At 38.2% G+C, this 23051-nt stretch overlaps 1 protein-coding gene across 3 annotated transcripts in view; it reads left to right on the forward strand.

The window, feature by feature from the left end:
• Positions 1-3204: 3204 nt before the first annotated feature.
• LOC131221518 (receptor-like protein 15) overlaps positions 3205-23051 on the forward strand; it is a 60370-nt gene continuing 40523 nt past the window's right edge. For 2 of the 3 annotated variants that reach the window (XM_058216805.1, XM_058216807.1), the window contains exons 1-3: positions 3205-3604; positions 14256-14429; positions 14576-14650. In XM_058216805.1, coding sequence (XP_058072788.1) covers positions 3250-3604; positions 14256-14429; positions 14576-14650 — 604 coding nt within the window. In that variant the 5' untranslated portion in view covers positions 3205-3249. The remainder of the gene's footprint in view (positions 3605-14255; positions 14430-14575; positions 14651-23051) is intronic. The other variant, XM_058216806.1, reaches the window with a different exon arrangement.

A 23051-nucleotide genomic window follows, 5' to 3' on the forward strand; every position in this document is an offset into this window, starting at 1 on the left:
AGGACCAATTAAAAATTATACATTTTAAAACAAAATTTCTTAACCTAAACTAATATAAAAATTAAACTACGACAATTAACTCTAAGGCTTTCAAGCCAATAGATGGTCCAATCACATATAAAGATATGGCAAGTAAGCAACTAGTCTATAAGTATGATTGTGTACATGTATGTGTGGGATGTGCTACATATCAACTCCTACCATTCATATAATCATGCGTGTGTGTGTGTGTATTAAACATTCATCGCATAAGTTTAAAAAAAAAAAAAAAAAAAGTGCTCAAATACAATCCTAAACACAAACATGTATAGTGGTTCGGTTTCCCTACTCTACTTTCGACGGACGCATTATCTCTTAGATTATTCCAGTATTCACTATCTTGAAGGTTTTAAATCAGATTTACTTTTAAACTTTACAATCATACACAAAAATCAGCTCCATCAAAGATTTACATGGTTTTCTATAGGCTAGCCACAAACATCGATCCTGCCCAAGAACCTACACATACACACCTGTGTTAGTAGCCTACATAAAAGCTTAATTTAGATTCTACATAAGAACCTAATCGAGTTTAGCAATCAAACTCTTGCATAAAGCACGTATGTTGTTGTCCCTTGCGGCCAATACACTGATTGATACGTATTTCGAACTCTGTGCATTACGGGTCACCACAAGAAAGTTGTACTAAATAAGGCTTAATAGGACCATTTGAAGATAAATTTAAACAATAAAAAAAATCAATGCCTCTAAATCAATCCGAAAAATCAAAGACAGTGATCATCATTAATCCATGATTATAATAAAATGACTTGCTTATTTAAGAGAGTATAAATGGTTAAATTGTTAGATTATCTGAATATGTTGGCCCTAGAGGGTGGAAAAACAGGTTTGATCATTCTGTAATGATGAAGTCAAAATAAACTCTTAGCTTTCCCATTTCAAAGGAAGAGGAAGCCAAGGAATTTCCAAGCTTCATTGAAACAACAAGTTGAGTCCCATAATACACATACATGGACATGTTCCAACGTCAAATGGAAATGAGAGATTTGGGCTTTCTTTCTAGTTAGAAATATAACTTAAATCTGCTTTTTCAATACTTAAGCAATTCTACTTATTAAGTCATCCATAACATAGAAAGTGAACTTTTAGGCATCCATTGGTTTTCATAATCTATGGCGCACTCAGCTCTGCAAATGTATGATTTTTGGTTGAAAGGATTTGACAGTTGCATATCCCACCATATAGAAAATCAAATCTCACTTAGTGTTCTATATTTGTATATCTGCCTCTCTGTATGGAGAGACCTTCGACATGTATGTAGAATAAGCTAAGTGCACATTGTTAAGTTCTCATTGGGTGGTAGAATGATAGGCTTGCGGCATCTACTGGGGCTTTGACCTGGGTTTATGAGTCATGTTCCAATAATTCAAATCCAATCAGTATCACATTATATAGTAGATAGGCAAGAAAAATATCTCAATTTAGACTATTTCAACTCTTTGGAATGTGGCTCTTTTGCTTAATTGTCATACCCTTGTATAATCAAAGGTTAAAAGATTCAATGTGAGATATGTTTCAGGCATCCCCCATCTAAGAGAATCCCAATCACATTGCTGGTTTAGGTTATTAAAAAGAACCAAATTCCGGTGGCTAAAGAACATACTCAGATGGGTCAAACAATGCTAACCTCTGATTCGTAGACACTTGTTTTTGGAAATAAGAACACACACACACACACATATATATATAATCATTCACTAAATATATATCAATCTGATAATTAACCTGGTTAACAAACAAAAAAAAAAAAAAAACTTTTTGTTAACGATTCATCTAAACTGGCAAGCATATTATGTACAGTTTATTTTCAATTATATATTTCCATGCGACTGAAGCCGCTTTTGTGTTTTTTTTTTTTTTTTTTTTACATACCTGTGTATCATCCATCATGCTATTCTAGAGTATCAGAGCATCGCTCATTTTCCTGCAATGTTCCAGGTGCACAATAGACCTGGACAGTGTGTGTATGACATGAACAGTTCAAAAGTCTTCATCACTTCTGAAGGATAACTGTTCCGGGTGAACAATCTGTCACTGGGAACGGATTATGTGTTACCAGGATAACGCCTCAGTGGGTCTTACCCTTACCGTGTGACCCACTTTCGTGATGTTTTGTATATTCACGCCATCCATCCGTTTCAACGGCTCATTTTAGGTAAGCAGATCCAAATCTCAGGTGGACCACACCACAGCAAACAGTGAGTGCCTCACCATTAAAAGTTCCAAAGGACCATCCAACCTCTTGATAATGTCAAGAAGGCCTGGATGAAGGGAAAATATAAAGATCAGCTTGATCGGAGGCTTTTGTGGCCCACAAAAAGTTTGTAATGATTACTCGTCACAGGTTTTAGTGGTGTGGTATACTTGAGATTTGTATCTTCTTAAGGTTGGGACGCGCTAAAACTGAGATGAAAAAACAGATGGACCTGGGTATTCAACAAATACATAAAAGAGAGATAGATAAACTTTTCAAGTCAAATGTGCCGTGGGTACCAAGCTAACCAACACTGTCACGCGACGTGTACCTATCAGAGTAGTTGAGCCATGGATTAGCCGCGCCACTCTCCTCCCACCGAAATTCTCAACAGCGTCTTCCAAACCGACACGGATTGCATGTTAACAATGCTGGGCGGTGCTTTGTGGGATCCACATGATGTATGTGTTCTATCTCTGCTGTCCATCCAATTTGCCAGCTCATTTTAGGGCATGAGCCCAAAAATTAGGAATATCCAAATCTTAGGTGGACCACACCACAGGGATAATGGGTGATTAAATGCCTGCAATTAAAAACTTCTTGTGGGCCACAAAATTTTGAATGAAGCTGATATTTGTGTTTTCTCTTCATCAATCGACCATTTGGATGCAAAATAAGCATTACAGTGGCCGCTAAGGAAGTTTCTAATGGTGGGCGTTCAATCACCTCTGTTTTCCTATGGTGTGGTTCACTTGAGATTTGGATCTACCCTTTTTTTAAACTCATGCACCGAAATAATAATCCAAAATGGATAGACGGCATGGATAAATTAAACATTATAGTGGGCCACCGTCACTTGGAACCCAACCCAATCTGCCACACACATCACCTCTCCCACGCGTCCCTCGACCCTGACCAAGCTTAGAACTTCTACACTTATAAATTGAAAAACATTGTCCTGCTGGAATACAGCGGAGAAAACTAATACAATTTCCATGGATTGGGCATTGGTTTTGTGGTTGTGGGCTTTGCTTTATGTTCAGTACTGTAGTCGTGGGTGTCTTGGGTGCTTGGATAAGGAGAGGACTTCTCTCTTGGAGATCAAAGCTTCCATCAATTATCCGAATGGGTCTTCTCTTCCTGCATGGGAGGATGGGACTGACTGCTGTAATTGGGATGGAATCAAGTGCAACAATGCAACAGGCCGAGTGACTGAAATTTCTCTCGGTTGGACAAGGGAATACGAGTTGGGAGAATGGTATCTGAATGCCGACTTACTTCTATCCTTTGGAGAACTGCAGAGCCTCGATTTGTCCTCGAATAACCTGGGTGGTTGGGTTGATCATGAAGGTACCTTTATCTCCTACAATCTTAACATTCTTCCTTGATGATTTAAAACAGGGCTGCCTTCAGATGTCCTAATAAATTGAATTGCAAATGTGTCAAGGTATGTAGTGATTTCTCGTTTCTCAATTGTAATTCTGTCAATTTCAATTTGGACCTAAAAAAACAGGGCTTCAATGACAAGGAGGATGACTTGGAGAAAAAAAAAAAAACAGAGTTGTTGGAATTGAGGCCTTCTCCTACATAAATACAGGGGAAACATTTTTAACAGTTGCAATTTAATTCACTCCAGCATCACCATCTGTTTCATGCTGAACAAAAGATCCAACGCAGTGTGTTGGAAATAAAGGCCCCTGGTGTTTCGTCTTTGGCATGATGCATTTGAGGAAATTTATTTATTTTTGTAATGAAAGATTAAGAATGGTTGGGATTTCTCCCATTCTAAGCAGGATCTAAATACAGGACGTCACCCATATGGGAATTTTCCCATTCTAAGATCACCTTGACCTCAGTTTTGACTCCTTCAATGAAAGCATTTTTCTCTATTTGGGTTCACTGTCATCCCTCAGGACTCTTGATCTAAGCTACAATAATATTATTGAAGGACACTTCCCCTCTGAAGGTAAGTTGATCAATTGTAAAGAAACTGAGATTGATAACATCAGTTTAAAACAATATTTTGAAATGGATTCAGTGGCTATGCCTAAGTCACACTTCCAAACATGCAATCTGGAGGTTTCGGATTTGAAATATAAGAGGCTGAATTGCTCACTATCCCTTCTATATAAAAGCATATAGATCTTACTGATAGGAGTCCTTCACATGCATATAAAAATGGTATTTGAAATTTCACATTTTGAGATGCTTGTTGATTCTTGCCATCAGTAGTAGCAGATAATAATATTACATCTTCTGCCATATTATAAGCTCAACTGTGGCGAAAAACAAATGTAGGTTTCAGTGCTTTCTTCCTCTTCTTCTTCTTCTTATTTTTTTAAGGGCCTGAGGTCGATCAAAAGAAGCCACCTTTAGCTTTAACCTAAATTGATTGAAGAGAGGGGAAGGAGGTGAGAGGACTCAGATTCTGTAGCGATCCTCCAGTGCCAACCATTCATGCAGTCCATCCATTTTTCCAGGTCATCTTAGATCATCATCACAGAAGTGAGGCAAATCCAAAGCTCAAGTGGAGCACACCACAGGAAACAGTGGAGATTGAATTCCTACTGTTGAAAACTTCCTGTGAGCTACAGAAGTTTTGGATAAAGCAGATTTTTTTGTTTTGCCTTCATCCAGGTTTATGTGACTTTATGAACAGGTGGGATGGAAAATAAACATGGCGGCTGGACACTAGGAAGGTGTCCACGGTATGTGTCACTATCCCCACTACTTCATGTGGTGTGGCCCACATAAGCTTTGGATCTATCTCATTTTTGGGTCTCATACCTTAAAATGAGCTTGCAACATGAATAGACTGCGTGGATAAGAAACATACATCACGGTGGAACCCACAGGTTTTCCAGTACCAACCAGTATCCTAGCTGGAGGGGTCACTACAGAATTTGAAATTCAATTTGATAGTGCATCCAAACGCACTGGACAGGCTGACTTTTAAATTGTAATTCTGTCCATTTCAAGTTGGACATGATAAAAACCAGTAATTGATATAAGGCTTCAATGATGACAGTGAAAAGAAGAAAAAGAGAGAGTTCTTGGGATTTGAGGCCATCTACCACAAATATAGGAAAACATTGTTTTTACCTTTGTAGCTCAATTCACTATAGCATTGCCATCCGTTTCATGCTGAACACAAGATCTAAGGGAAGGGAGCGTGTTGGAAACAAAAGGCCCTCTTAAGTGTTTCCTCTTGGGCAAGTTATGTTTTTGAGAAAATATTTTTATTTTATTTTTAATGAAAAATTAATAATGGTTGGGATCATTCCCCTGTTCTGAGCAGGTCCTAAACACAGGACGTCACCCATATGCAGGTTTCAAAAGATAGTTGAGATTGAGCAATCTAGAGCACTTTAATCTGAGTTGTAACCACTTCAATAGAAGCATTCTACCATATTTAGATGCCATTTCATCCCTTAAGAGTTTGTATCTAAACACCAATTCTTTTAGAGTTCCAGACACAAGTTTTGAAATATTGTCCAGATTGGGCAACTACGTGCATCTACATCTGGACCCTGGGCTGCCACGATTGATTTGCTAGCCCTCCAGGCGTCTTTCTAGTTCTTTTCTCTGGAACGGACTGCTTTGCCGAGGATTGCTTTTTTGGTGCTATGTTGCTTTGATTGTTGACCGGGCAGTTGTCAGACGATAACCCGACCATGTGTTGGTGGCATTTTAGCCTCATGTCGGGGTTTATTGAACCGTGTAGTTCCCTCCTTGAGTTATCTTTTCATGACAAGTATAACAGCCGAGGGATTCGTGTAGATTGATTCCAAGAAGGTTTAACAATATTCGAACTTTTTGAGTCTTGGTTGGCCATTGGTGCTTTTCCTTTATCCTTGGTTTTAGTTAACTGGTCTTTGATGATTATTCCCTTTGAAATGAACCTTTCCTTTAGGGCTATGGGTGAGCCCTTTGCTTGTGCTCAGTTTGGCTATTATGGACGATGACGGACTATCAGTACCCTTGGTAATGACTGACTGTATCTCAACCTGCAGTGCATGTGATCAACCGATCAGGTTTACCATTTCCACATGCTTTTCTTGAGGTCATTATCATCTCAATTTGGACATGTTGTCATTGGTCGCCCCAAGAAAGGGATGTCAATTAATTCATGATGTAGGGATGAATGTGATGAGATTGATCACCGTCTTCCTCAGGGGGTGATCTAATGAAATCTCCTAAAGCCCAACGGATGAAAAGTTACAATCAAACCAAAACTTATTAAAAATAGTAAAAACAAAAATAAACAGGAAATTCGACTGTCGATCTGATGGAATCTCGCAAATTCGGCATGGGCAACCGGGCATATACGGGTTGGTTGGATAAATTAGCTCTTCCTACCTCAAAATCATATATGCTACGTTGAGTAACTCATTCCGGATTGCGAGATATGTCTGTTTTAGGCTTTTGACGGTCTTGATGACTTCGGCCTCTAATCAGGCCTTCTTTGATCCATCTTTGACATGAAAGTGTCCGCGACCCACTCTACATCAGTTCCCATCAGGTGCTTTTTTGAGAAATTCAAGAGGTCTTTGTTCATGTTCTCATGCACTATATTCCTAAACATGTTACAATTCTTAGTAGAATGAGTCTTAGTTCCATTATACTAGCCATATATCTCTTATTTGAATTCCTTAGCTGATGGAATCTTTTAGAGGTTTGGAAGCGTGATGAACTTGGATTCCAATAGAATGTTTAACATCTCCTAGGCAATAGAGATATCAAAAGCATATTACCTTGGAGTTTCAGAGGAACCTTTCCTTGAGTTTATATAGGGTGAGGCCTTTTACTCGACCTTTTTCATAGCATAGCATGCACTCACACAATTGTGTGCCAACTATCTTGGCCATGGCCGCCTCGTAACAGTTGTCGTGATCTTCATCCGACCATGTGATTACAACCAACTAATAGTTTGGGTCATGATAAGATGTGTCATTGGATGTGCTCATTTATTGTTTTTCCTTTTGGAAGATGTGCTTGTATTAGATTGCCCTAGTTAACAACTCAAACAGATGTTTAATGTATATGCCTTCAGATTGCTTTTGAAGCTCGAAACCCATGCCTTATAAGGTGAACCCAAGAACTCGACCTTTGGGAGAATCACTGGACAACGCTTTTTGGCACTGTTGAACCAAGAGACGAAATGATTGATCATCTCGTCAAACAGTTTTCACGGAGTAAACAAGTCGGTTATGGATACCTCAAGCTTAGTTCAGCGGAACTGTATGTGAATCCTCTCTTCCATATCATTCCAGAATTGGATTGAGATAACATAGAGTTTTATGTGCCATGTGAAAGTGGTTGCTGTTAAAGAATTCCTGAACAACATGAGTTTAAAAAATCATTAAGAGATGACTTACCACATTGCATGGTGAAGCAGCCAATGTGCTTAATCGTAGAGGTCTCACCTTCTCCAGAGAAAAGTGTGAACTTAGGGAACTTGAAATATCTAGAAAACTCATAATATTGATCAACCTGCTCAAAGTATGGTTTCATATAAATCGGCGGAGCAATTCATCGGTCATTAAATTGGATCCCATGTTCCTGAATGAGTCCTATAACATCATCCCTACCAACCAGTTATTACAGGCCTGATAGTTCTACTCAACCGAGGTGTCACTTAGATTGCCTAGGGTATGTCCATTACACCACGTGATCGACAACCACTGGGGGAGGGGCAGCAAGAGGTTTCCCCCCGAGCACCTTTACCTGGTAATAGTTGTTCTGGACAAGAGTACCAGTCGGAGATTGCCCCCATGTGTCTTTGTCCTGTGATACCCTTGACAGACTCTTGGGGTCAGTTGGAGGTTATCTCCTTTGGTATTTGGCCCCCTGAAAACTGCTTTGAACAACTGGACCAATTAAAGGTTGCTCCCCCTATGTTATCAACATGGGTTGGGAATTGCCCCTAATGAACATAATGATTCTATTGTCGAGGTATTCTAGCCGATCGCAAGATTGAACATCTTGGTCGCTCCTTATTGCCACCACTTATGCAAATATAGGTTGGCTTCGAGGTTTGGTTTGACTTGCTCTTGTATATAGCTTAGTCGGTCGTTTTGCCTCTCATTCAATTGGATGATTGGGGGGCTTATTGGGTAATATTACTAATTGGAAGTCTCTGGAGGAAACCTTCAACCAATCTCTCGAAGATCTTTAGTTATACATTGATTCCTTTGGAAATTGCTGCATATGTCCTTCCATTATGAGAAAATGCATGAAAAAGTGATCAAAGACAGTTGAGAAGATGATCTTGTATCAACTTGACTATGGGCTCGAACTACAACCCCAAGTATTATTGCTCTTCTACAATGCCATCAATAGAACTACATTATTTTAAATTTAGGAGGCATCATATTTATTAATAAATACTAAAGGTAGCTTATCGGGTCCCACCGCGCTTGCCAAAAATTTTGTTTGTGTAATTCAATCAAACATGAGGCTTCACATGTGAGCAAGGGCATTTACTCAGTTAACATCTGTGATTAGAAAGTGTGAGCATGCTAGAGTCATACTCGACTTAATGCTTGATTGAACGTTGGTGTCCCCTGCTTTGATGCATTGCACTGATTAAGACCAAATTTGAGGATCCAGACACTTTCACAACCACCCGCTATAATAGCGATTAGGCGATTTGCATAAGGGTAGAGGTTAGTCCTTCTTGATTGAATAATTTTACCTTACACTTTTCTTTCACCATTGATTACAACCAATATATTTTTTAAAGGAACAAGGATGGACAAATAAAAGAAAAGAATGCTAAAACAATGTTGCTTTTATTAATTTGTGAATGATGCTCATTACAATCAACGGAGTGTCAAAATAAATTAAAGAATAAAGTAAAACAAGAGATGAAAATATGATTTTTTGTATGATCGGATGATCTAAGCAGATAGTGAGTGGAATGTGAACTAAGTGTTTAATCTTCTAAGTAAGAATTCAATTGATAGGAATCTGATCGCAGACATTTAATCTACTCTTGGTCATAAAAATTATGATAGAAAGATAAAAATAAAGATTATGTAGATGTATTGTGTTTGGCGAGGGCCTTGAGCTCTTCATCGCGTTCTCCTTTTATAGCTTTTGGATGCGGTAAAACTCTCATCGAGTTTACTTGTTAGTCTAAGATCCTTAACAGCCATGACCTTCTGATGTTCTTTTCCCACATGAGATCTCATAAATCAAAAACTCATTTTCAGATCTCCACTTTTACGTGGCCGTGTATATTCGAGGATTTGTTTAGGATACTATACTATTATATCTAAATCTGACTTAATAGAGCCATCTCCACTCATGACCTATTGTTCCCCTGAATATTCATGGAATTGGGAAAATTGGATCCACCAGAACCTGATCGAGTCTCATTCTTTTGACTCTAATATCATCATATATTGGTCGTCATATATTCACAATCTTTGTAATCACCACTAGAGCTCTGAACGTCTTTAGGAAGATCTCCCATTTTAAAAGGGTTGTGAGAGACGACCTTAACGAGCATATCCAAATATATGAAAGGATCCTTACCTCCGTGGGTCTTTTATAAATGTGTTAGGTATGCTTTCTTGGTCATGTGCCATACAAATTAGGGTTACATGTCATTTGTTGCTTCATTTATCTTAAAAGCATGCGTACAGTTTTGTGCCACCTCATTTATGATAGGAAACGTATCGCAAAGGGTAAAGGGCAAAAGATAACTTCAGGCATGAGTATGACTCTGTCAATATTAAGTCTGTGGTGACATTATGTGGTTAAGTCTTATTGATCCATGTAGGTGTGCCAAAAACAACTGTAAACAATGGCTAGCATAACTTGCTAAGTGGCTTTCACCTAGACATCACAGCGGACCTCACAGAGCTTTGTGTTCCACGAGTTAGGTATCACATGGATTACACGAGATAGGTATCACATGGATTGCACGTAACTGGCCCTGCATGGTAAATCTTGCTTTGTATGGTGGGATTGCAGGAATCCAGTAACCCAAGCTCTACGTAGCCCATCATAATGTTTGTGTTATATCCACTTCGTCAATCAGTTTCACTAGTTTATTTTAGGACATGAGCTCAAACATGATGGAGATCTAAAACTCAAGTAAGCCACACCTTAACATATTAAGAATTAAATAGTGAGGATAGAAATGCCAACAATATTGAAGCCTTCCTATGGCTCGCCCTAATCTTTTTATGCCATCTAACGAGTTCATAAGATGACTCCCACTAGATGTAGGAAAAATAAAATATTATGCTCATGCAAAACTTCTATTGCCCACAAAAAAGTTTCAACATTGGGCGTTTTCATCCGCATTGCTTCTTAAGGCATAATCCACCTGAATTTTGAATCTTCCTCATATTTGGGCTTATTTCCTTTAGTGAGCTAACAAATAAGAAAGACAGTTGGATATGAACCTGGCGATGGGCCTCACTTTGGGTAACATGGATTGCTCTAACCCTACGAAGACTAAGGAGGTGATTGACATGACTACAAATACTAGCTTATTGACTTATTTAAATACGCTTTAGGATGGTTTGGTAAATGTGTAATTATAAAATTTATTTATCTAGAAATTAGAAAATAAGTCCTACCATAAGCTAGGGATGGTTCACTTTTTCTTTTTCTTTTTTAAAGATCTTATTGAGCTTAAGTGGGTAAAGGTTGGGGCTTTATCAAAATTTAAAAATACTAAAACTACCTTCACATATTTTATTTTTTTGTTATCTTCCTCTCACTCTCTGGTTTGTGGCTTCTCATCTCCCTCTCTCTCTCTCTGAGGTAGCCCACAAGATGGACCCATACTGAAGGTAGGGCCCCACATGATGAATAGTACACACATCAAGGTAGGACCACATGATGGAAAGCTAACATCAAAGGTGGGACCCACATGATGGATGGCCTTTCGCATGATGGACAATCTACACTGGGTGTAACCCACTTGATGGAAGGTCCACATGAAAGGTGGAACCCACATGATGGACAGTCCACATGAAAGGTGGAATACACGTGATGGATGGTGGCATTGAAGATGGGCCCACATGACGCAAAGTTGACATCAAAGGAGGGCCCACATGATGAATAGCCCATATTGAAGGTGGGGTTTCACATGATTAATGGTCCACATTAAGGTGGACCCAGATAAAGAATGGAGTAAGCCTCACATGATGGATAGCTCACATCAAAGCGTGGCCCCATATGGTGAAAGTCGCATATCCAAAGTAGCCCACCATAATTGATGATCAACATAGAAGGGGTACCCCCACACAATGGATAGTGGACATCAAAAGTGGGCCTCACATGAGGGATAACCCGCATTAAAAATGGTCCCTATATAATGAATGGCCCACATCAAACTGTGGACTCGCATGATGGACTACCTATATCAAGTGGGACCCACCTAATAGACGATCCAAATCAAGGTGGACCTCGTATAGTGGATATTTCACATCAAAAGTCATCCCTAATGATGAATGGTCTGCAAGATGGACAACCCCCTTTGAAGGCGGGGCCCACACGATGGACACATCAAATGTGAGCTCCATGTGATGGGTGGTGGACATTCAAGTGACCTACATGAAGGAAAATTAACATTGATGGTGAGCTCCACATGATGGATGACCTAAATCAAGGTCCATAGCTCCCCACATAATGGATGACCTAAATCAAGGTGGGTCCTCACATAATGGATGGTGCAAATCAAAGGATGGCCCCTAATGATGAATGGTCTACATCCAAAGTAGGTCTCGCATAATACATGGCCCACTTCAAATGTTTGACCCACATGGACTATCCACATAAAAGGTGCGCTCCACGTGACATACAATCCGCATGCATTGGCCAACATGATGGATGGCCAACATCTAAGGTGAAAGGAATGAAGGAGTATGCTCATTCGAAATAGAGTTATTGCAATTTTTTAAAATCATAGCAACTATCCTTTAAATAAGTTTTTTTTTTTTTTTAATGCTTTACCAAATATGATTATTTCAAATAAAAGCTCTTTTCAAGTATGAAAAAGTAATTTTACCAAATGAACTTATTTTACAATAAGAGCTAGTATAAAGAAATTAATTAGAATAGCTCTTATTAAATTAGATACATGTCAACCATGCCCTGAGAAATAAGTGGCATCCAAGTGGAATCATGATGCAAGGATGGACGTGATGAGGTCGATCACCGTCTTGCTCAAGGAGATAATTACACTGAATCTAGACAGCTTATCTGGACTCCTCACAAAGATTCCTCAAATCCACGAGGAAAAATAGAAAGAATAGAAATAAATTCTAATAAATTCGAAAATAGATTAATTAATGATAAAAGTGAATTTTCAATCATTCAAACAGTGATACCAAACTTAAGAGGAATTTTCAGAATCAAACTCCAACTCAAACTCCCTAAAAAAATGTGATATTTACTAGACTTCATGGTTTTCGGCCAAAAAGAGCAAGTTTCTAATTTGGCCTAACCACATTATTCTCCCAATTTTTCTAAGTGCATTTCATGTTGAGCATGGCTCCTAAAGCTCAAAGGATCAATTGTTATGATCGAACTAAAACTTACTATAAATAGTAAAAATGAAATTAAAATGGACTTTCGACCATCGATCTGATGGAATCTCACAAATTTGGCATGGCAACCCGGCATTGCACGGTTGGTTGGCTAAAGTATCTTCTCCTACCCTAAAATTACATATGGTACATCGAATAACTCATTCCTGTTTGGGAAATATGTCTGTTTTAAGGTTCTAACGGTCCTAATCACTTATGCCTCCATTCGGGCCTTCTCCGGTCCATCTTGGACATGAAAGTGTCCATGACCGCTCTACATCAAATCATGAATAACACTCTTTCACACAACGCAAGAAACAACTAGCTCCGAGTGGCCCACAATGTTTTACATATGTAAAATCCTTACAATCCATCAAGTGAAGCCACTATTTTCTCAGTCCCAAATTTTCCTGTACAGAACTCCTACATACGTAAAATTTCTCCTAAAATCTCCAAGTTCATTTGGTGTTGCCCACCTGGGTTTTGAATCATGAAGAATTTCACATCTTCTTTTCATCTTACTGAGTTGCACCTAATTAATGTGTTTGGCTAAAGATACATACCATGGTACCCTCATATACAAACTTATGATAATTGTCATCCGATCCCCATTGTTCCATTGTTTTTGGCCCGAATCATAGCAGCGCGAGGATAACTTGATTGAGGGGGTAGATGTTCTATATAAATAAAACATGGTAGACAGCACAAAGATCTGCAATGTCTGCTCTTTCAGCCATTTTATTTTATTCATACTTTGATGGGTCTTAACTATCTTTTCTTGTTGAAATGAAGGCTGCCATTGGAAGCCAAGTGAATTAAGTTGCAAAAATGTATGTATGCAAAAATGGAGTTCAAATTTAATAATTGAAATTTAATTTGATAGTGCATCCAAACACACTCAATGCCATTTTGAATTCAGGTGGAGATGGCAAGGTATGTTTGCAACACTAAGATTCCATTTGGAGCACTTATTATTGAACTGCAATTATTGGTCAAATGAGTTGGAAATGGCCAAAATTGAAAATCCGTTGGCTTTCTTAACCAATGAGTCCTGAATTGCAATTCTGACAATTTAAAGGTGGACTTGAGAAAACAAGCAAACAATTTTTAAAAATAAAATTAATTAAGTTGATTATGATTGGCTTTCTTAACCAATGAGTCCTGAATTGTAATTCTGACAATTTCAAGGTGGACTTGAGAAAACAAGACAACAATTTAATTGAGTTGATGATGATGATGATGATTGGAAAAACCAAAAACAGAGTTGTTGGATTTGAGGCCTTTTCTCACATAAATACCGGGAAACATTTTTAACCTCTACAATTCAATCTGTTTCATGCTGAGCACAAGGTCTAAAGCAACATAGGGAATAATTTTATTTTATTTTTCATGAATGATAAAGAATGGTTGGGATTTTCCCCTATTCTAAGCAGAGGCCCTAAATGCAGGACGTTATCTATATGCAGGTTTCAATAGATGGTCGAGATTGAGCAAGCTAGAGCACCTTGACCTGAGCTATAACTCATTCAATGAAACCATCTTACCGTATTTGGGCGCACTCTCATCCCTCAAGAGCCTTGATCTAGAAATGAATGATCTAGAAGGATGCTTCCCGTCAAAAGGTAAGTTGATTAGCTATAAAGAAATTATGCCAAGATTAATAATATTAGTTTAGATAATATTTTGAACTTTATTTAGTGGTCATGCCTCGCTTCTCCAAATTCCTACTCTAATGTTTTTTTTTTTTTAATTGTTTAAATCTTGATAGAATTGGCCAACTTGAGCAAACTGGAGGTTTTGGATTTGAGATATAATCGACTCAATGGTTCCCTATTTCTGCAAGGTAAGAGCACTTGGATCTTTTCTAATAAATTCTGGAGTTGAGTGTCTTTCGCATGCACCTCAAAATGGCATTTGAAAATTCACATTCTGAGATGCTTTTCATGACATTATTCTTGCCACCACTAGTAGGAAAATATATTACATCTTTGTGTGATAATAATCTTTTAACTTTGAAAATGATGATTGTACCTTTCTACGGAGGATTTTGATGATATTTTACCCTCTTAGCGATGAGTTTTGCTCTCGTTATCCTTAATGAAGAGGTGTTTTAAGTAGGACACGAGGTGCGTGCAACCTTCTTACGTGTTCCTTTGTAACCCAAAACTCTATGGGGCCCACCACATGTACATATGGAATCCACTCCCTTGGATGTGAGCCCAAATGTGAGACAGACCCAAAACTAAGGTCGGCCATGCCACAAGAAACGCTGGGGGATTTAACACCTTGGGGCCATAGAAGTTTTGGATCGGAATGATATTTTTGTTTTTCCTACATCCTAATGGGAGTTACCTTATGAACGGGTTGGATGGAATATAAGGATCAGCATGAGGCTCAGGAAGGTTTCAATGGTCAGTGTTTCCATTCCCTTTTTTTTTTTTTGGTGGTGTGGCTCACTTGAATTTTGGATCTACCACATTTTTGGAATCACATCTTAACTTGACTTTATGAAACTGATGGGCGGAGTGGATGCGAGATGGACAACATGGTGGGCCGTACAGAGGTTTAGGCTGCACGGTGACGCAGGGATGAACATAATGAGATCGATCACCGTCTTCCTCAAGAGGATAACTACTCCGAATCCACGAAGCTTCTCTGGACTCCTAACAGAGACGAGGAAAGAAAGCAGAAAATAGAAATAAATTCTAATAAATTCGAAATTGATTTAATTCCTCAGTTAAATGAGTTCACAATCCTTTAAATAGGGATACCAAATAATAAGAAAGAAATCAGAAGCAAACTAAAATTAAAACTCCAAGAAATTTGCAACTTACTATAAATAGTAAATTTACTTTTTATAGTAAGTTTCATATGTAGCTTAACCACATTATTCTCCTAATTAGTCTAAGCACTTTTCATGTTGGACACAAATCCTAAAGCCCAACGGATGAAGAGTTATAATCAAACTAAAATTTACTATTTATAGTAAAAACAGAACTAAACATGGAATTTCACCGTCAATAGAATGGAATCTCGCAAATTCGGCATGGGCAACCCGGCATAGGTTGGGTAAAGTAGCTCGTCCTACCCCAAAATCATATATGATACGTCAAGTAACTCATTCCGGTTTGCGAGATATGCCTATTTTATGGTTCTGACAGTCTTGATAATTTCTGTCTCTGATCGGGCCTTCTCTTATCCATCTTGGACATGAAAGTGTTTGCAGCCCACTCTACATCATACAAGCTCTGTGTAACAGGGATTGGCAACCACTCATCTCTGTCAAAGCAGGGCAGCTGGGAAGTCAGATTGCGTCCTACCCCCACATAGGAGCTCTTCGGGGGTCACCGTGATATGAACATCTTATCCACACTGTTCATACCCACTAACATATCATTTTATGGTATGAACCAAAAAACGAAGCAGTTACAGATCTCCGTTGGAACACACCAAAGGAAGCAGTGTTGATGATGACAGCCATCATTGAAACCTCTCTAAGGGCCATTGTGATGTTTTTTAACCATCCAACCTACTCATAAGGTCATGTAGACCTGGATGAAGTGAAAACAAAATTATCAGCTTGATCCAAAACTTCTGCAACTCCTAACAAGTTTTTAATGGTGGCCTTCAATTACTACTTTGTGGCCCACTTAAGCCTTGGTTATGACTCATTTTTGGGATTATACTGTATAATTATCTTGAAATATGTATGGACAGCATGGATAAGATGTTTGCATCACAGTGGCCCCCACAGAGCTCTGCCCGGGTGGATTACTGTCCCGGCTGGGGCAGGACGCAATCCGCGTCCGTGCAGCTGTGCCCTCGCTGGCGTGATCGGATCCCCTGGCTGGTGGTTGGGGTTCTGTGGGCCCCACTATGATGTATGTGTTTCATCCATTCTGTTTATCCATTTTTACAGATCATTTTAGAGCTTGTTCCAAAACATGAGAGGGACATAAATCTCAGTTGGACCACACCACAGAAAAACAAAATTGATTGGATATCCACAATTAAAATTCTCCTAAGGCCCACTGTACTGTTTATTTGACATCTAATATCTTGATTAGGTCATACACGCCCAGATGAAGGGAAAAAACAAAAATCAGCTTGATCCAAAATTTTTATGGCCCCCAAAAGGTTTCTACTGGTCGACGCTCATTCAACACTGTTTCCTGTAATGTTGTCCATTTGAGATTTAGATATACCTCATTTTTGGTCGCAGACCATAAAATGATCTGGAAAAATATATGGATGGCATGTATGAAACATATACATCATGGTGGGGCCCACAAGCCACCGACCACTTGCCATTAGCTGTGGCAGGGGGAGTAGCCAGTCCGTTTCCGTCACGGAAACCTTTATCAGAGATTCAGAGGGGAGGCGAATTTCCCGTGAAAGCTTTAGCAGGAAGCTCCTGCTCAAGGATTCCGGGGTGGGGCTCACTGTGATATTTGTGAGAAATTCAACTCGTACATCCATTTTTCAATCTCATTTTAGGATATTTGAGAAAAAATAAGGTGGATCCAAAACTTAAATGGGCCACAAGAGATGAAAAAAATGGAGATTTAGATTTCACCATTGAAATATTTATATGGCCACAAAAGTTTTGTATTGGTCTAAGTTTTCAGTGTTTTCACTTCATCCTAGTAAAAATGACCTTATAAATGGTTTGGATGGCATATAAACATCAAGGCAGAGCCTAGGAAGGTATCAACGGTGGGAATTCCTTTCCCCACTGTTTCGTCTTGTATGGCCTAGGAAGGTATCAAGTGGGAATTCCTTTTCCCACTGTTTCATCTTGTATGGCCCAGCTGAGTTTTGGATCCTCCTAATTTTTTGTCACATGTCTTAAAATGAGCTCTAAAATGGATGAACGGATTGGATTTCTCGTGAACATGACAGTGAACCCCACCTTACATTCCAGCACAAGAACTCACTGCAAAAGCCTTTAGCTGGAAATCCCAGTCCTATTAGAGGGGAGCGTTCCTTTAGCAGAAAGTTCCTAGGTTGGTAGCGCTAGGTCAGGCCCACCTGTAACGTTTTAGAGAAATCCATCTTGTTCATCTATTTTGCTAGCTTATTTTAGGACATGTGACTAATATGAGGCAGATCCAAAACTCAAATGGGCCACACTAGAGAAACATAGGGGAAACAAATGACTACCATTGAAACATTATTGAGGTCTACGTTGATGTTTCTGTTCCATCTAAACCGTTCATGAGGTCATTACCACTTGTATGAAGTGGAATGCAAAAGTCCTAACCTAATACAAAACTTTTGTGGCCATACAAATATTTCAATGGTGGTCATTATATCCCCATGTTTCTTCTTATGTAGCCGACTTGAGTTTTGGACCGGCCTCATTTTTTGTTCAATCTCTTAAAATGATATTAAAAAACTGATGGACAGGATGGATTTTTCTCACAAACATCAGGGTGGGCCACCTAGAATCCCATCCCCGGTACTTTCGTTCCTGCTAAAGCCTTTAAGGAAATCCGCCTCTTACACCCAAGCTCTTTGGCGTTCATTGTAACATATGTTATATCCACTTCATCCATACATTTCACTGGTTCATTTTAGGACATGGATATCTAAAATTCAAGTAGTTCACACCTCACGAAATAGCAGGAAAGGAAATGCCAACCAATGAACCATAGTCTTTACATACCATCAACCTATTCATAAGGTGATTCCGATCAGGATGTGAATGCAGAATGTCAGTCTGATCCAGAACTTCTAGGACACCTAAAAAAATAAGGCTTCAACAGTGTGTATTTCTATCTTCATTATATCATGAGGAGTGGCTTACCTGAGCTTTAATTTGGATCTTCCTGGTATTTGGGCGCATGTCCTAAAATGAGCTATCAAAATGGATAAGTAGAGTAGATATAGATAAAAAATAAAATAAAAAATAAATAATAAAAAATCATGATGAGCCTCACTTAGTGTTACAAGGGATTCCTACCTGGCTATGTTATAAAGACTAATAAGAGACAACCTGTGTCCATTTGGAATTGTTAGTAACCCCAGTTTCACTCAAGGTAAGAAACAGCAAGTTCTATGTGGTCCACCATATATGTGCGTACACACACACACACACTAGGTGAAGCTCTTTATTTTCGCTGTACATGCAAAAGATTTTCAAAACAAAACTCCTTTGGGTCTCAAAAATGGTTTATATAAGGTGTTGCCCACTTGAGTTTCCTAGAATTGTGTCTTTTCTTCATCTTTTTGAGTTACACCTATTAATGTTTTTTTATTAAAGATAAATGCCATGGTAGCCCACAGACACATATGGTTTTCGTCATCCCCATTGTTCCCCGTTGTATGGCCCGCCAAAGTTGTGTTATCTGCAGATTTTTTGCCCTGCGGTCCTAACATCATGGGTCCTAACATTAAGGATAACCTGATAGAGTAGAGATTCCATATAAAAATTGAAAAGCCCCACAGGATTTTAGATTGCCCTTCGAATTTGAAGCCATGTGAATCTCCTGTTTCCTGTAGGTCCACTGCGACATCTCAATAACATCCAGTACAATCATTCTGCTTTGCTTTTTCATATTCATATGGTATGATCCACCTTGAGATTTGGCTCTGCTTAATTTTTGGGTTCATGGCTTAAAAGGAGTTGGCAAAATGGATGGACCACACCAATATATAATGCATATATACATCATAATGGACCACACCAATATACGATGCATATATACATCATAATGGACCACACCAATATACAATGCATACATCATGTGGTGTGGCCCATATGAATTCTTGATATGCTAATTTTTAAAATCCTGTGCTATTGTGGTCCTGCAAAACTGATGGACGGAGTGGATTTATGATGGGAATCTCTATAGGCTCCACATCATTTTCAACCACCTGAACTTCTTCTGCTACGTTAACAGGCCATCCATGTCGGGCAAAGAAACCCAAGCGGTGCCTTTGACAGGAAGTGTATATGGTGCTTTGTGGGACCCACTATGATGTATGTGTTTAATCCACATCATCTATCCATTGTTTTAGATAATTTTAGACATGATCCTAAATATGAAGCAGATCTAAGATTTATTTGGACCACAGCAAAGGGGACAATAGATGCTCACCGTTAAAAACTTCTTGTGAGCTGTTTTGAATCAATCTTATATCGATTTTTTTCCCCTTCTTTTATGTCCGTGTAACCTAATCAACATGTTATGGAAAATAAGCATTATGGTGGGCAATAAGGTGGTTCCTAGGAAGTTTTTAATGGTCACCCTTTAATCACTACTGCTTTCTAAGGTCCACTTGAGATTTGAATCTACCTTATTTTTGGGATCATGCCATAAAATGATCTAGAAAAATGAATGGACTATATGAATAGATCATGGTGGGTCCCACAGAAAACGGATAAGTGACCAAGCCTATGTCACCATGCAATCGGGTATAGTGAATTTTTTTCCTTTTTTAGATTTTTTATTTATTTATAATATTTATAATAACACATGTTTACATCTAAGTACTTATTTAATTCTTATTAAGCAACTTCTTTACTTGCTGGGCATTTTTGTTATTTTAAGAAAGCTGCAATCGGCAACATAAGGTACCCGTTTGACAACAACTTGATTGATGAGGTATCTTAATAAAAGTTTACTTTAAAAAGGTACTCAAATGTAAATATTACATTAATGAGATATTATTTTGCTAAATTTTCTTTCCAATAGCGGGTCAAAAACCATTTTTAACTTTGACTTAAGAAAACGCTACGGAAATGGGAAGGCATTAAGAAGCCTCCTCAAAATTGCCATTTTATCCTTGTCAAGGGCAGGTGTTACACTGGGAAGCCGATCGGGTGTTACCCGGGTAAAACACTGAAGTGTGTTAGCCCACTTTGATATATATTCATGCCATCCATCAGTTTTCTAACTCATTTTAGAGCAGGATTGCAAAACTAAAGTAGATCCAAATCTCAAATGGACCACACCATGGGAAATAGTTTTCATTGACCATTAAAAACTTCTTGTAGGCAATGAAATTTCGGTGCAAGATGATATTTGTGTTTTTCTTTCATCCAAGTCTGTGACCTCATCAACAGGTCCGACGTCAAATAAACATGACAGTTGGCTGTTAGAATTTTTATTCCTGAGTGTTCAATAACCACTCTTTCTTGTGGTGTAGTTCACTTGAGATTTGGATCTGCTCGATTTTTTTATTTTTATTTTTGTTGATACTGCCTTAAAATGAGCTAGAATATTCCATGGAGGGCACTCGTATACAAAGCATGCACTAAGGTCCACCCCACAGTCAAGGAAACCCACACTAGGTAACACAGAACAACACTAGTGGTTGTTTCGTTAGAGTGGTAATGTATGTGTTCTATATCCATACCGTCCATCAGTTTTTCTAGCTCCATTTTAGGGCATGGGCCCAAAACTGATCTCTACAGTAAAGGAAACGGTGACCATTTTGACCATTAAAAGCTTCTTGTGGATCGTGAAAGTTTTCGGTCAAGCTGATATTCGTGTTTTCACTTCTAAGTTTGGTGTGACATGTTTGGATGGAAAATAAACATTACTGTAGCCCCTCAAATTCGGAGGGATATTTTTTACCTCATTTCCTAAGATTAACTTGCAAAACAAATTCGAGGAGTGAATGTTACTGAGATGTCGTGGTAAGCCCCAGTTTTGTTGCACTAGCAGTGCCACAAGAATCAGTAAATACAACATTCAATGAAGGGAAAACTCGAATATAATCAGCTTGATCCAAAACTCTTGTGGCTCCGAAGAAGTTCAACCACCACTATTTCCTATGGTGTGGTCTACTTGAGATTTAGATATACTTCATTTTATGTTCATAACAATAAATGATCTGGCCAAATGGATGCATCATGGTGGGAGCCACAGAGCACCAACCATTAGAGATGCTGCTACTGGCAGTGTCAATAGGCAATCCGCATTGATACTCTGGCAGAGTATATTAGACTATACACATGCATTTAGAGTTTACATGCAAGAAATATACTAATTTAAAACAAATTGTACAATTATTGGTTTCAGTTGAGATGTGTCATGAACCTAATATTACTCTTATTGTATAATCTTCCTAATGGAATGATGAAAATCTAGTAGACAATTAAAAATGAAAAATATTCAATGATCTCATTTTAGCAAGCGTCCACGAGTGGAAGGCTAGGATTATACAAAGAATTTGACTTTTGCACTGTGACTTTGAGACAATGGCTTCTAGAGTCTAATCAGCTTAATTTAAGCTAATCAATTCAATATAAACAATTTCTAAGGGGTGAGATGACTTTCTTTAACTGAGTTTCACATGGGGCCACCATATTCTCTATGTCAAATCCACTCCATCCATTCGGATTGTCCCTCAGTATTAGGCAAAAAAATAAGCTCAATCCACAACTTAGATGAACATATGTTTGTCTAGTATATTCCATTTAACCCATTCATTAGATGCCCCTTAAAGGAATAATATTTCCATATTACAAAGGAAATATTAATTGTTAATTCCATACATCCTATGTCTGGACAGATAGGCACCACATGATACTAAAATAATTTCTAAAAAGAATTTTATTTTGCCAAATATATGATTTGAAAACAAACTTCAATTCTTTTGAGAAATGTTGTTGATAAACAAACATGGGAATAATATTTACTTTCTCATACTTTCTTGAAAACAAAGTTTCTCGGAAAATACAATTTTCTTTTCAATGCTAGCTTTTCATCAAAAGGCTTACCGTTTGGTGGAGATTTAAAGAAGAACATATCTTTTTGTTATTTCCAGCTAAGGTTCGAACGTTTTAATATAAGGTTTATAAAGCTCACGTTTGACTATTAAAAAAAAAATGCATGGAAGTGCTCATTGTTTGTATTGAAGGCTCAGTCGGTTTTTGTGCTGCGTCCTCTTATCGGTCCATGTCACTGCTCATGAAGTCACTCTTATAAAATAGTATCTCATTAATATGACATTTACATCTCAATACCTTTTTTAAACATCAAGTTTTCATTTTGCTACCACGTTTGTCAAAGTGATTGTCAAACTGATACCTTCGGTTAGTTTTCTCTAAAATTAGTTCCAAGAATACTTTTTCCTAAAATGACGAAAATGGCCAACAATCAATGAGATTGCTTCTTAAGAATTAAATGAGTACCTACTTGTAACTATGTGTTATTAAAAAATTAAAATTAAAATAAATAAATAAATAAATAAAAATATCTGCGGATGTCCTATGGGAGATACCATGATGT

This window comes from Magnolia sinica, chromosome 12 (assembly GCF_029962835.1).
Source record: "Magnolia sinica isolate HGM2019 chromosome 12, MsV1, whole genome shotgun sequence".
Classification (NCBI taxonomy): domain Eukaryota; kingdom Viridiplantae; phylum Streptophyta; class Magnoliopsida; order Magnoliales; family Magnoliaceae; genus Magnolia; species Magnolia sinica.